We start from the raw sequence: 13840 nt of genomic DNA on the forward strand, positions 1-13840 counted from the left end.
AAAACAGTGAGAAAATTATATCTGTTTGGCCAGTGAGACTGTTTCTTCCTAGTTATGTTAAGTATCTAATGTGATAATTCAATTTAAAATAGACATTTTGTCTTTGCCTGTCTTTGGACGGAGGGAAGAAGCCGCAGTACCCGGAGAGAACCCACGCAGGCATGGGGAGAACATGGAGACTCCACACAGAAAGATCCGATACCCGAGCCGGGACGAGGCTGATTGATACTCTAAATTGACTGTAGGTGTGACTGTGAGTGTGAATGGTTGTCTGTCTCTATGTTGGCCCTGTGATGGACTGGTGACCTGTCCAGGGTGAACCCCACCTCTCGTCCGTAGCTGCTGGGATAGGCTCCAGCCCCCCCGTGACCCTTAACAGGAGTAAGTGGAAGACAATGGATGGATAGACATTTTGTCTCTGATTTACTGATAATTCACAACCTCATATTTGTTTGCCTTTTTTGGGGGGGTAAGAAACAATGTAAATAAAGAAGAAATAAATGCTGCTGGTGACGCTCAAACCCCCCCGCTCATGGAAGGGAATAATAGAAGAATTGAAAAATGGAAGAATTACGATGGCATAAAAAGAAATCTCCAGGTTCAGCTGCTGGATTTAGATGTAAAGAGTAAAAGGCTTTTATTTGAATGGGCTGGAGTTCTTAATAACAGTCCAAGGCTCACACCTTCTTCAGGGTGTGGGAATAACAATGTAACTGTCGTTGAAAACCAACAGACATGTTTGTCACTCTAAGCCTCAGCAGGTGTCACAGTGGTTGCCACGGCCTCTCGTCATACTTTTATTTTGTAAGGGAAAATAGTTGACTAATCTTGACACAAGTAAAGGCAACTTGACGCTGCTGCTGGACGCGTGCCTTTTCTCACCGGAAGTGTTGGTCTCACTAAACACAAGCGTCCTGATATTGTCATACAATCATTTGTGTGTGTGTATGTGTGCGTGTGTGTCGTTTTAATGATGCAACAAGCGTTACAACAGAGAAAACACACCCCTGTATTTCTGTCAGGAACACAGACATTACAACAATGCCTGTTTCTTCTGTAAAGGTGAATCTACATATATTATATCTAACATTAAAAAAAACAACCTTGGGTGACCTTTGACCCTTTTGGTTCATGAAGGAAACCACCATACCTGCATCAAAAATGGCAGCGCAATCACAAACACTGCTCTAGCCCTCCAAAATGATCCTTCACACACCAGCGCAGCCTTCTCCTCTTCTGTCAGACTCTCGCTCCTGCAGCCTGCGATGATGGAGGGAGGATGGAGGATGGGTACCAGCTCTCCTCCTGACATGTCAACCATCATTAAATCAGCCACCATCGCTCCACTTCGCTTGTTTTGCATCGTGATAAGAGACTAGAACGGGGCCGATCAGCAACAAGTGCCCGTTTGTTCATTTGTTATGAGTATGACCCCTCTGTTAACAGCAAGCTTACATTTTCATGCTCATTCTCTTTCACAGGGATCGACAATTAATACAGGACGTGGCGAGGAAAGATCTGACTTACCTCAATATTTAAGAAGCAGTATTTCGCTTCGTGGATATCTAATATCTGGGTTGCAGAGAAGAACTTTTGGGATCAAGCTTTGATGTAATCACACCTCATCAGGGGACGGTAATATTCACCAACCTGTGCCCACCGGACATTCACTGAATTATGTTCACTCCTATCAGTCTGAACTCGTGATCAGCTCGTGGCAGCCTGATAACATCTGTGCACAAGTTCCTGAATCTCTCCTGTTTATTTTGTGAACAACCTCTTATGAACAGAAGTTTGCACAAGCAGTTCTTTTGCATGAACAAGATGTTGAGCTCATCTTATGTGCACACAAAGAATTTGACTGCAATAGTTATCTTGTACGAACATTAGTCAGAAAACGGACTATTGTTTGCCGACACGGTATCACGCGAATGAAGAATATATCATAAAAAAAGAGTCTGACAAAATGATAAATACCTCAGTCGTATAAACTATCACTCGTGATTTTTTTTTTTGCATAAACAAAACAAGAAAAGGATCTTTTGGCATTTTAGGGACCCTGTAGAGAGAAATTACATCAGAGAATCAATTTCCACATTACTTGTCAGTTGTGAATGAGAGGTCAACCCCTCTATCAGGCTTTCACTGTCTCAGTGCTGCTTCAACATCCACAGTAACCCCATGACAGTCCAGTCCAGACTGGTGTGCTGGACATTAAAGACCACAGTACCCATGAGCTAATGTGCTTCGACATAACACTCGACGTGAAAGTAACAGACAGACAAGCTGTGAGTTACGCTGGGGTTGTAAAATGATCAATTGATGCTGCCACTGAAAGGCTTTTTTTGTTTTGGGTTCATTGGGGGATTTGATCACAAGTGGACAGCAAGACACATGAGGAGACACCTTTGTGATCTGATCACTCAAACCACATGCGGAGGTCATTACAGTTGTCTGAAAATGCATTTCAGGATCAAAACTGTTTCCTCTGTCCTGTCGAGTCAACCACTAGTTTTTAGTTTTGCTCCTAAATACACGAAGAAGAAAGTGGTCTTCTTTTGGAGCTCTGCCACCCTCCATGACTGACTTTACACTGTTTCATCTTCTGCTGACAATGCAGCGGTGGATCAGGAGCGGAAATGAGACTGCAACAAACAGCAAACTTCAAAGTTCACAGTGGAAAGCAACGTTAACAAAAGATGCATCTTTCACCTGTGGTGGGCAGGTTGGCGCAGATCTAAAACTCAAAAATTATTTCTGGTGGATTATTCATGCACACATGAAGATTCAGGTGACGCATTGCTACTACAGAGTAACCTTCTAGTTTTAAAGTAACTTAATAAAAAACATCCAACACTGGACAGTGATTAACAATATATATGGAGGAAAACAAAGACATGCATCACGGATCCTCTTTAAGAACAGGAAAAGATGAAGTGGTGCTGTCATTGCAAGAAAAAAACATGTGTAGCCCATGTCAATCTAGTATCACTGAAGCCATTCTGCACTCTTTGTGCAGTAGTGTTGAAAAATAATAACTCCTTTATTTTTTGGTTGTTTAATTACTACTACTCATACAGCAATACTGCATGCACACACACACACACACACACACACTGTACGTCACACACACTCATACCAAAGGACCAGACTGAGACAGGACCCGTCACACCACAGCCAGTGTTTAATTGTATATTTCAGGAGTATGTATTCTCACAAGGCATTAACTGTACAGTAAACTACCACTATCGTCATACATAGTGACAAAACTTCTGCCTGCACAGAAATAATACATGTCCACGTCATGATGCCATGCACTTCTATAGACCAGGGGCCCATTTCACTGAGGAGGATCAACAAACTTGGAGCCTAACCAAGGGTTCAGGGTTAATAGACTCAAGGCTTTCTGAAACGGGCCCCGGGAGCCGTGAATCCACGTGGAGAGAAGTCATCGAATTCATTCGCTTCGTATGATCCTTTTTACATGAAACAGGAATAATACTCCCACACTTGTACATCAAGTTGACGAGGGTGGCGACAATGTTAAAACAACGCAATAATAAGAAGAACAAGAACACTGACGAGAACAAAAACAGTATTAAAGCTTTTCATGACCATATCAACATTCAGTGTATTGGAAAATACAATCCCAATAGATTCTTTGTATAAAAAAGAAGCTTTTCAAGTCAGCATGGAACAAAGAACAGTTTGTTTCTCTGGGTGGGGGCAGGGAGGATGACAGGGGAGGGTGTGCTTCCACAGATTTTGGAGGAGGGAAGGTGTGTGTGCGTGTGTGTGTGTGTGTGTGTGTGTGTGTGTGTGTGTGTGAGTGTGTGCGTGTTTATTGGGCGGGGTCCAGGATGAGTCTCGCTGGTCTATGTAGCGTAGCGTTTGGTCCACTGTTTGGCTATCCTGTCATGCTCGGCTCTGTTGGTGAGGTACTGTGTAGCGATGCTTCCAACCAGAGGGTCGGCTGGAACACAAGAATGAGCAACAGACAGACTCAGTACCACTTGTTGTCATTTACAGGAGTCTTGAAAACCACATCTGGACTAATTAGTGTCACTTTCTACATGGTGCATACATAAAACTACAATTCAACAATGCCCACTGATAACGAATCCTCTTTTATTTCAAATCATCTGTCGGAGCTTCTGATGGCAGTTAGGTTTTAAACAGAACACTGACAGCTCTTTAGTGGCTAAATGCAAATGTTCCTCAAGCAGTTACGAACTTCAGTGAGCACGTTGAAAAGCAACCTGCTGCAGAAGTGCTGTCAAGGAGACTGCAACACTGTGACCTGCAGAACTCACGCAGGCAGACCTACAGCGTCAGGGCAAAGATGTCACACAGCTAGCCAGTAAAAGATGTATTGAGCAAGTTCAGAGCATCTTGTCAGAGTATGACAAGCATTTACCGACTGCACTGTCACTTGAATGGGTCAAATTTTTACCTCCAACATGTTATCAGAAGTCTTTGTTGTCACATCTACAGACACAAAAAAACTCTGTCCCCTGCATTTATTGCATTCTCCATGGATGGATGAGTGGCAATATGACACAGTTGGATGACCTGCTCTCTCACCATCAAAAAATGTATGTACCTTAATGCTTCTGTTGGTGCTAGGGGCATCTGAGCATCTACTCCACCCAGTCAGGACCTGGAGCAGTCAGGACTCAAACTCAGGACCTTTTTGTTGTGAAGCAACAGTGCTAACCACTGTGCCACTATGTCACCAAATAGCTGTAAGAACATATGGTGTGTTTATACTCACAGCCTCAAACCATGTGCATCAGAAGAGACCCTGTGACATCATAGAAAAACAATAAGTCACTCCAGAGGTGTGAGATGAAACATAAAGCACTTAGCACGGTCACATGTGCTTGCTGCTTTAACTCAGCTGTGATCATGGCGTCTTGTCTTCATGAAACGCACTTGTCAGCAGCCACGGTGAACTCCCACTGACTCCTGATTCGTGGTGAGGTGATATGGAGAGACAACCCCCCCCCCCCCCCAAAAAAAACAAAAACCTCCACCCACTCTAAGGACACTCTTCTGGGCTTCAAACCTTCTCCCCTGAGACTGGCTCTGCTGACGGAGCAGTGTGATGAGCTTGGCTGAGCAGCAGAAACACCCATCTGCAATAATCCCTGCTAGGGTTTCAATGATGGCTTTTTACCAGCTTACACCAATATTTCTGGATGAATGACTCCTTACATATTATGTCTTTGTAGCCTGAAGCTGGAAGTATCTAACTGGAGTTATTTTTCTTTATTTGTATCCACAATCAGACCTGACAACTTGAGACAAAGCCATAAAACCTGGTAGAGCTGTTGGTTTGCTGTCAATGAACTTGGCCTCCTGATCCAGCCCATAAAAGCTTAGTCAAGTCAAGTCAATTTTATTTGTATGGCGCCAAATCACAACAAAGTTATCACGTGACACTTTACAAGTACAGAGAGTCTTGCACCACACTTCTTCAAATTTACACCCAACAATTCTCCATCAGCAAGTACATCCTGCAACAGCAGTGACAAAAACCTTCCTTTTAACAGGCAGGAACATCGAGCAGACCCAGGCTCAAAGGGGACGGCCTTCTGCTTCGACTTGTTAGGGGGAAAGAGAGCAGGAAAGCGGGGCAGAGACAGAGACAGAAAATGGAAAAAGACAATTATATTGAAGGAAAGAGAGGGGCAGAGATCAAGATAGAGAAATGGGGAGAGAGTGATGGATAGACGGAGACATGGACAGGCTGGAAGGAGAAAGACGGCAAACAATAATAATAACTAGCGACCAATAATGACATTTAAAGGTTACTCAAGCAATCAATTTCAGCATAAAATAAGCAATTATGTGCTAGCAAACACAATGCTGTTATTAATGCTAGTACAGTATTGAGAATACTGATATAAATACAACTAGTGCTGATACTAATATTGATACTAGGGTGGCAGCTTGAGCCTCTTCAGTTCTGTAGCCTCCTCCAGCAGCAGCAGCAGCCAGGCATCTGGGAATGGGGAGGCACAAAGGCTCAGGAGAAGAGTTTGGGTTAGTAAAACGTATGAATACAGGAGGACAGAGAGGTCTTAAGTTTACTCTTAAACATAGAGAGGATGTCTGTGTCCCAGACCAAAACTGGGAGACGGTTCCACTGGAGGGGAGCCTGATAGCTGAAGGCTCTGGCTCCCATTCTACTGTTAGAAACTCTAGGAACCAGCAGTAACCCTGCATCCTGGGAGTGAAGGGTTCTAGTGGGGTAATAGGGGGCTATGAGCTCTGTCAGGTATAAAGGTGCCTGATTGTTGAGGACTTTGTATGTTAGAAGGAGAATTTTGAATTCTATTCTGAATTTGACAGGAGGCGATGCAGAGAGGTAATGTACAATGTCATGTTCCAGTCTCTGTAGAAGGATATGGTGGTCAATGGTATCAAAAGCTGGACCAAGACCTAACAGGACCAACACAGAGACCAGTCCCTCATCTGATGCTAGTAGGAGGTCATTGGTAACGTTGACTAGTGCTGTTTCTGTGCTATGATGAACTCTGAAACCTGACTAATCAGCTGTTGCTGTGAAGGAAGTAACACAGCTGTTTAGCAACTGCTTTTTCAAGGATTTTGGAGAGAAAAGGAAGATTTGATATTGGTCTGTAGTTGGCCAAGGCTTCTGGATCCAAAGTTGCTTTTTTGAGAAGGGGTCTAATTACTGCCACTTTAAGGGACTGTAAAATGTAACCAGATAACAGCGACACATTGATCATATCTAAGAGGGAGGTGCTAACTTGGGGTAAAGTCTCTTTAAGCATCTTAGTGAGGATGGGGTCTAGGAGACAGGGTTATAGGAGGAAATTGTTGTCATAAGTTTGTAAAAGTCAATAGGAGAAAAGCTATCCAGGTATGTGTCTGGTCCTACAGCTGCCTCTAAGGTTTATGAGATTATAGATGACGTGGTGCCAGCTGATGGCTGATCTCTAATTAGTAGAATTTTATCATTAAAAAATTTCATGAAGTCTTTGCTACTCAGGGAAACAGGAATGCTTGGCTCAATAGAGTTGTGGCTCTGTCAGTCTGGCTACAGTACTGAAGAGGAACCAGGGGTTGTTCTCGTGTTCCTCGATTAGTGCTGAGTAGTGGGCTGTTTTAATTCTTATGAAGGGCTTTCTGATAAGTTTTAAGGCTACATGCAATCTGGCTCTTGCTCTCTTCCAGTTTGGAGGAGCACCGTATCTTCTCTGGTTTTTGAGCTCTTTGTGTGAGCTGTTAGGTTTCAGAATTGTACCAAGGAGCTTGTTTACTTTTTTCTAAGTGTTCTTTTTTTAATGTGGCAATAGAGTCCAGAATTGTTCATAAGGTGCGTGTTGCACTATCAATAAAATGATCAATTTGGGAAGGACAAAGCTTGACAGCAGGGTCCTCTGCTATACCAGGACATGACACTGAATTTAGCGATTGCTTCCTTATATCTAGCTGCGGATGATCAGACAAACATCTGGAAATGACAGTTTCCCTTAGTGGTGTGTAGTCAAGTAGTACAAAGTAGTAGTAAGATAAAAGAGAAGTTGTGCAGAAATACAGCTTAATTTTGCATAATTCCATACAACAGGACACGGTCAAGGAGGAGGTTGTGATAGTGAGTGGGTTTATGTACAGACTGACGGAAACCAATTGAGTTGTGAAGAAAGATAAATGCAGCACCCAGACTGTCATGAACTCAGCACGGTGGTGCAGTGGTTAGTACTGTTGCCTCACAGCAAGACGGTTCCTGGCTCCAGCACAGGATCTTTCTGTGTGAGTCTCCATGTTCTCCCTGTTCCTGTGTGGGTTCTCTCTGGTACTCCAGCTTCCTCCCACAATCCAAGAGGGGACGAGGCTGATTGATACTCTAAATTGACTGTGAGTGTGAATGGTTGTTTGTCTCTATGTGTTGGCCCTGTGATGGACTGGTGACCTGTCCAGGGGGAACCCCACCTCTTGCCCAAGGGCTGCTGGGATAGGCTCCCCCCCCCCCCCCCCCCCCCGCAACCCTTAACAGGATAAGTGGTAGAAAATGGATGAATGGATGGATGTAGAAGTATTTATACTGGTTATCAGCGTTAAAGACAGGTGACTCTCTCTCAGTGTGACCCTCAGTGTGAGATGCTTAAGTTTGTAGATATTTTAACTATTTAAGACTCAAAATAAACTCACTGTCCTACACAGCAGCTCACAGTTGGCTAGCATACACTGTCGACATACAATAACCCCACTGTGCTATGCCTTGACTGTATATGTATATATGTAGCTGTGGTGTTTCAACAACGTCATGCTGGGTAGGTGACAGGTGTGACAAGAAAACCAGTAAATTGTTCTTTTGTACAACAAGTGCTGAGCCTGTTGCGGCAGGGGTCAAATATCACACGCCTGCTTCCATGCTGTGCAGCAGGTGGATCAAGGTACTGCGAGAGATGCTGGAGTATTGTATATGATATATTATGAGAAAACATTCAGGTCTGTTAAGCTTGGCTTCATCCTCACTAATAAAGACTTCTGAAACTACCACAATCTCCATTGTCACAAAATTAAAGATACATATCAGGATTCCACAGTAGCACACCCTAACAATGCATTTCTTGTGACATTTGCGTACATAAACAGAGATTCTAGGGACTTGATCTCACAGTAACTCACATGATCAAATGTGACTTCAGATTTGACTCTCATCGTCAGCTGCTTGTGCTTTAGTCACAGTTGTCAAGACCAAATCAGTGTTAAGAGCTTTGTCTCACATGGGGCTAGCACTGGCTACTGCTACAGTACATGCTAATGTGCTTGGTGATGATTCGCTTTTAGCTTGCTTTCACTGGTTGTTGGATATATTCCAAATGTATGGTATGCTGTTGTCATACAGCCCGGCCTAAACCTTTCTCAACTCATTGATTTATTCAACCTTTATTGAATCATTCATTGATAGAGTGCACAGCTTCATTCTCGACGATTTTAAGAGTACAGTATAAAAAACAAAAATATACACAAATATAGATAGAAATTCACAGAAAACACACACATTTCCCATCTCCTGATATCAATCCATTTGTTAACCATTCAGAGGGGCCCATGTTATTACAGGTCTGACAAACCAGCAGCCCTGAAGCAAGTGAGAGGCAGAAACAGTCTGTCCATACAGCCGCACACATCATCCAGGTCGACAGTCAAGCTGAGAAATCAATGAGGAGGAATCCCCCTGTGATTGTGTAAAAATGTATGATTACTTCTGGGTTGAGATAGGTAAAGACTGACATGTGACAGAGGCCCTGGACTGCAATTAAGCCTGAGATATGCCGTGACAAGGCATGTCGCTGAGCCCAAATGAGACCCAGCAACCCCCCAGAAACCTTCTTGTTTGTTCGATGTGGCATGTCAGCGAAGACAGCATTCCTGGAAGGCTTGTCATTTCATCTCCGTCACTTATTTCAGTCAGTTACATGTCGATAATCTCCACCTTCATGAGGGAAAAATCTTCACAGGGTCGTAGGTGTGAGTGAAGTATTTTTAGGGTCTTTTAGATCCTTGCCCACATTCAGCACTTGAGGATGGGTTTTAAAAAATCCAACAGAAAATGGTGAAAAATTGCACTGATTTTGATGAGGCAATACGCTGAAAGCACGGTGAAAAGGAGTGACACCCTCTTTCTTTGTGGGGGATGGAGTGTCGATCAAGTCTCTTTTATATTGCTCTTTGAAGGAATCAGCTCATTTCAAGTGAAAATGCCACTCGGGCAGAAAGAGTGGACAAAGGAGGGGAAAAGCTTTTCTCCCATGGAGAGAGAATCTGCTGCTACATTTATCAAAGAGCAATCCCTGCACAGAGGACACAAGCTATCGTCAGAGGTCTTCACAATCACCCGCTATCTCTTCCCGTCCCCGCCATCGCTTTCTCTTCTGCTGCCTTCTCCCTTCCGACAATTCACAGCCCAAATCTCCAGTTGCTCTTCTTCTCCTTTAAGTCCTTTTTATCCACCTTTCTTGCGCTGACACATTTCCCTCTGAACATCACTGCTGTGGTGCTTCACAGCAGCTGCTTTTACCACCTCTACTTACTCTAATATATTACACCAACAGACTTCAATTGTATTGAGGACCAGTCAAACGAGGAAACGACTGGTTTTACTGGTCTATAAAAGACAGACTTAATTCACTCGTCCAATTTTTGGTTCCTGGTGAACTGGCCCATACTATGCCTAACTGACTTTGACATCTCTTCAGTGACTAATTGTGAGTTGTATACAGTAGTGTTCAGCCAGCCAGTCCTGCTTCAGTACTGACTGAACTGCAATGAAGGGACAAAGAAAAAGCCAAGCAGTCAGAGGATGAATGCCAACAATATGGAAATGCAACAGGTGCATTTTCAGTGACTCTTGACCACCGTTACCAAACACTGACATAAAGAGTAGTAATTACTAGTTATTGCAGAGAATTTTCAGGTCATCAAACAGCATGTTTCCTTTGGCAGAATCTGCAGCGGTGGAGTCTGAGCATTATTGAACCGTAGGATTGAAACAGCTGCTATCCAGGTGTGTGGAGGTGTAACATTACAAATGCCCTCAACGGGAGACTGTCTGTGCTGATACGTCCAACTGTTAAATTACTTGAAAATACACAGACAAAAGAGATACAGAGACTTCCTATGAAAACCTTTATCATATGGGGAGGGGCCAGATGTGACACTGTTTCACCTTGTTTATTTGAAGACTCATCTCAGCTGACTCCGTGGACATCACTACTGCATCCATCAGCCTGGTTTGGCTCAAGCCCTCAAATGTGCATCTGGTTCAACTTTACTAAGAGAGCAGTCATGACCTCCACCAAAGTCTGTCAGCAGGATCACACAAAAACTACGAGGCTGATTTTCACCAAACATGGTGGAGGATTAGTGGGGCAGGACAAACCCATTAAAGTTTTGGGCAGATTGGACATGGTGCCCCCTCTAGGAATTTCCATGGTGGTTTTTTTTTTCACACTTGAATATCCTCCACGTGGGTTGACCAGATCAAGCTCAGATGTGGTCAGAACACTTTGTGATCATTTACTGTGAGTTTTCATTATTGCAGTGAGGTGGCCATCTTTGATATTTCACCATAAAGGAGAAAACTGTAGAGTCCTAGCCTGAGGACAACTACCAGTGGAAGTGAAATCAAAGTCATAGTGCAGGAAGTGAGACTGATCTAACAAATGTCAAATGACACTGTGTTGTCTCCGCCAGATGTCCATCAACATCATGTAGAGTAACTGTGTGTTATCTAGTACCACCTAGAAGACGCAGGAACTGATAATTGAACTACAATACATGCGTTACTCGATTCTCTCATGCAAATTGCAAATATGATAAGGTTTCAACTCTTCAACATTTATTTCAACCTGATGACCATTTCAATGCCTTTATTTTGAAGACTTTAGGTTTAGCTCAACATGAACATTCCAAGAACAGGTGAAATTATTAGACCATCAGTCCACCAAATATCTTCTTAAATTCTAATGTGTTAATATCCAAAGCAGCCATCTATCTTTCCTTTTTGTCAGCTGCTGTGGCGCAAAAGCAGGACTCAAGCCTCCAAAGTGACACACGTCCATGTACAGTGTGCACACAAAGGGGACATGTCAGTCAACCTGTAACAGCTTATACTGAACAGAGATATGATGTTTGTGTGTGTGTGTGTGTGTGAGAGAGTGTGTGTGTGCATGTGTGTGTGCATGTGTGCTGCAGCTCTCACCAGGGTTGCAGTCAGTGAGCAGAGAGCAGATGGACAGGAGAACTTTGGAGATGGTGAGGGCGGGACTCCAGTTGTCCTTCAGGATGTCCAGACAGATCACTCCCTGACTGTTGATGTTACAGTGGTAGATCCTTGTACGGAACGTCACCTAGAAGAAGGTAGGGATGAGGTTATAGGTTAGATCACCCAAGTACTCAATATAATATCATGATTTTAGGAAGATAGTATCTTATTCCAGGACTAAATAAGCAGCGATCATTATACACTAGGTCAAAAACATTTGGGACACAATTTGGACCATTATGAGACACTAAATCTCAATTCAACACAAACTTTAGCTGCTATCCTCTGTTTCAACTTTCTAGTATCTTAGCTTCATAATTCGATTGTAAGGTCAATAGCTGGTCTGAACCCAGGGGTGAATTGTGGATGAACCTGTGGTGCCTTTCATAGTCGTAAATTTGTAGTCAAAAAACTTTCTGATAGCAAAGCTGACAATCACGGCGCCAGCGTTGTCTATATGCGTAGCTGTGTTTAGACTACATGAAGGTCACATTTGTGCAGAATGATTCGGTAATACTGGGTAGTGCCCAACATTTTAAGTGTTACAAATGTCAGGCACAGATGTTCGGGGGGGGCTGACTGAACATCATCTCACAGCAAACCTTGTACATCTGTCATGGACGACCATTAAAGTGGTCCAGGGTAAGCCATCTCTGAGTCTCTAGCCTGTTTCTTGTGTCTGACGAACTCTTTCATCACACAAAATTCCTCCACAAATACTCAGTATAAAGTACACTATATCTTAATTCAATCCAATAAACTTCATTTATCCTGGAGGGGATATTGTAGAGGCCCCTTGTTGAGAATCGCAGTAGCATCTGTATGCTTCTGTAAAATATACTGGAACTTGACTGTGTACTTTGCATGTTGTAAATCTTTTAAATGAGCTTTTGCTACATGGAGGAAAAAAATGGGGTGTGTAAAGTGAACATACTGTACAGAGTACTTGAACATATGTTATTGCTTGTACACAGCATTTTATGTTGACATACTAGACAGGCCGAGCGATCAGCAGGGTGATTTCCATGACATGAAATAGATTTCCAGAGCTATGAGGAGACAGGCAGGTGGGAGGGGTGATTGATGCCGAATGGTGGAGTGAAAGTCTTGTCTGGTTGCTGATTGTCTGCTCTTATACCTCCAATGAGATATGATAGTGTTGGCATGCTAATATCAGTGGCCCAGCTGATCCCTGGCCAGCCTGTGTGGCCTCATTAACCAGCTTCAATCCCATCCCATGGCTGATGCTGTTAGATTATTATGCTGCCTCTGAAATACAAAAGCTACAGATCTAAACTTAAACCTCCTCTGTATAATGGTTTAATCACTCAACCTTAAAAACAAATAACACCCTTATATTCTTGTGTATTCCAACTCTCATTCTGAATAATCAATGAAGAAGTGGATTGAACTTTCACAAAAACACTTACATACATCAAAATGAACCCCACGAATCTATATGGGATTAAATTTGTCCTCTATCAGGTTACATGTGCACTCACATCACAATCTATAAACATCTTGATAGGGAAAATGTATAGGAAGGTTACTTCATTCCAGTGTCTTTATGTATGTATGTAAAGAGGCGTAACCAAAATCAAGCATGTTCTTCATCATGAGCTCAAATCTGTTCACATTTAACTTTCTAGGCAAATAGAATGAAAATCAATGGAGCTGATTCATAGTTTTATTGCAGAGCGGCCATCATGCTGCATTAAATAAATGAGAGGGAACGGGGGAGGGTTGGTTTAGACAAGGAAATGGACTTAATGGTTGATGATTACTAAGTTCCAACTTGACTTTATGGTGCTTCATGGCTCGTTTAACAGCCACTTTCAGAACTTTCACAATGACTATGATTTCATGCAGAGGAACAGAAAATGTGCCATGATGTCATTACAGTGGTTAGAGGGGGGATAATGTTAGTTCTGGCTGCCGAATCTTGCAGTCTGGCCTTGGGTGGATCTGCTGAACAGGTCTACACAAAAACCAACACTGAAGCAATGTCCTTGCTCTCCTTAGCCTCATTTCTGA

The 13840-nt window shown here is 43.0% G+C and overlaps 1 protein-coding gene across 2 annotated transcripts in view; it reads right to left on the reverse strand.

Annotated features, from left to right (window-relative positions):
• Nucleotides 1–3147: 3147 nt before the first annotated feature.
• The window catches only part of LOC147241018 (ubiquitin-conjugating enzyme E2 E2-like), a 78546-nt gene continuing 67853 nt past the window's right edge, over nucleotides 3148–13840 (reverse strand). The window contains exons 4-5 of one of the 2 annotated variants that reach the window (XM_086193102.1): nucleotides 11744–11891; nucleotides 3148–3973 (exon numbers count right to left, since the gene is read on the reverse strand). In XM_086193102.1, coding sequence (XP_086049228.1) covers nucleotides 3876–3973; nucleotides 11744–11891 — 246 coding nt within the window. In that variant the 3' untranslated portion in view covers nucleotides 3148–3875. The remainder of the gene's footprint in view (nucleotides 3974–11743; nucleotides 11892–13840) is intronic. The other variant, XM_086193103.1, reaches the window with a different exon arrangement.

This window comes from Aulostomus chinensis, chromosome 22, assembly GCF_037954235.1.
Source record: "Aulostomus chinensis isolate RoL2024-O1b breed Wild chromosome 22, RoL_Achi_v1.0, whole genome shotgun sequence".
In the NCBI taxonomy this organism is placed as follows: Eukaryota; Metazoa; Chordata; class Actinopteri; order Syngnathiformes; family Aulostomidae; genus Aulostomus; species Aulostomus chinensis.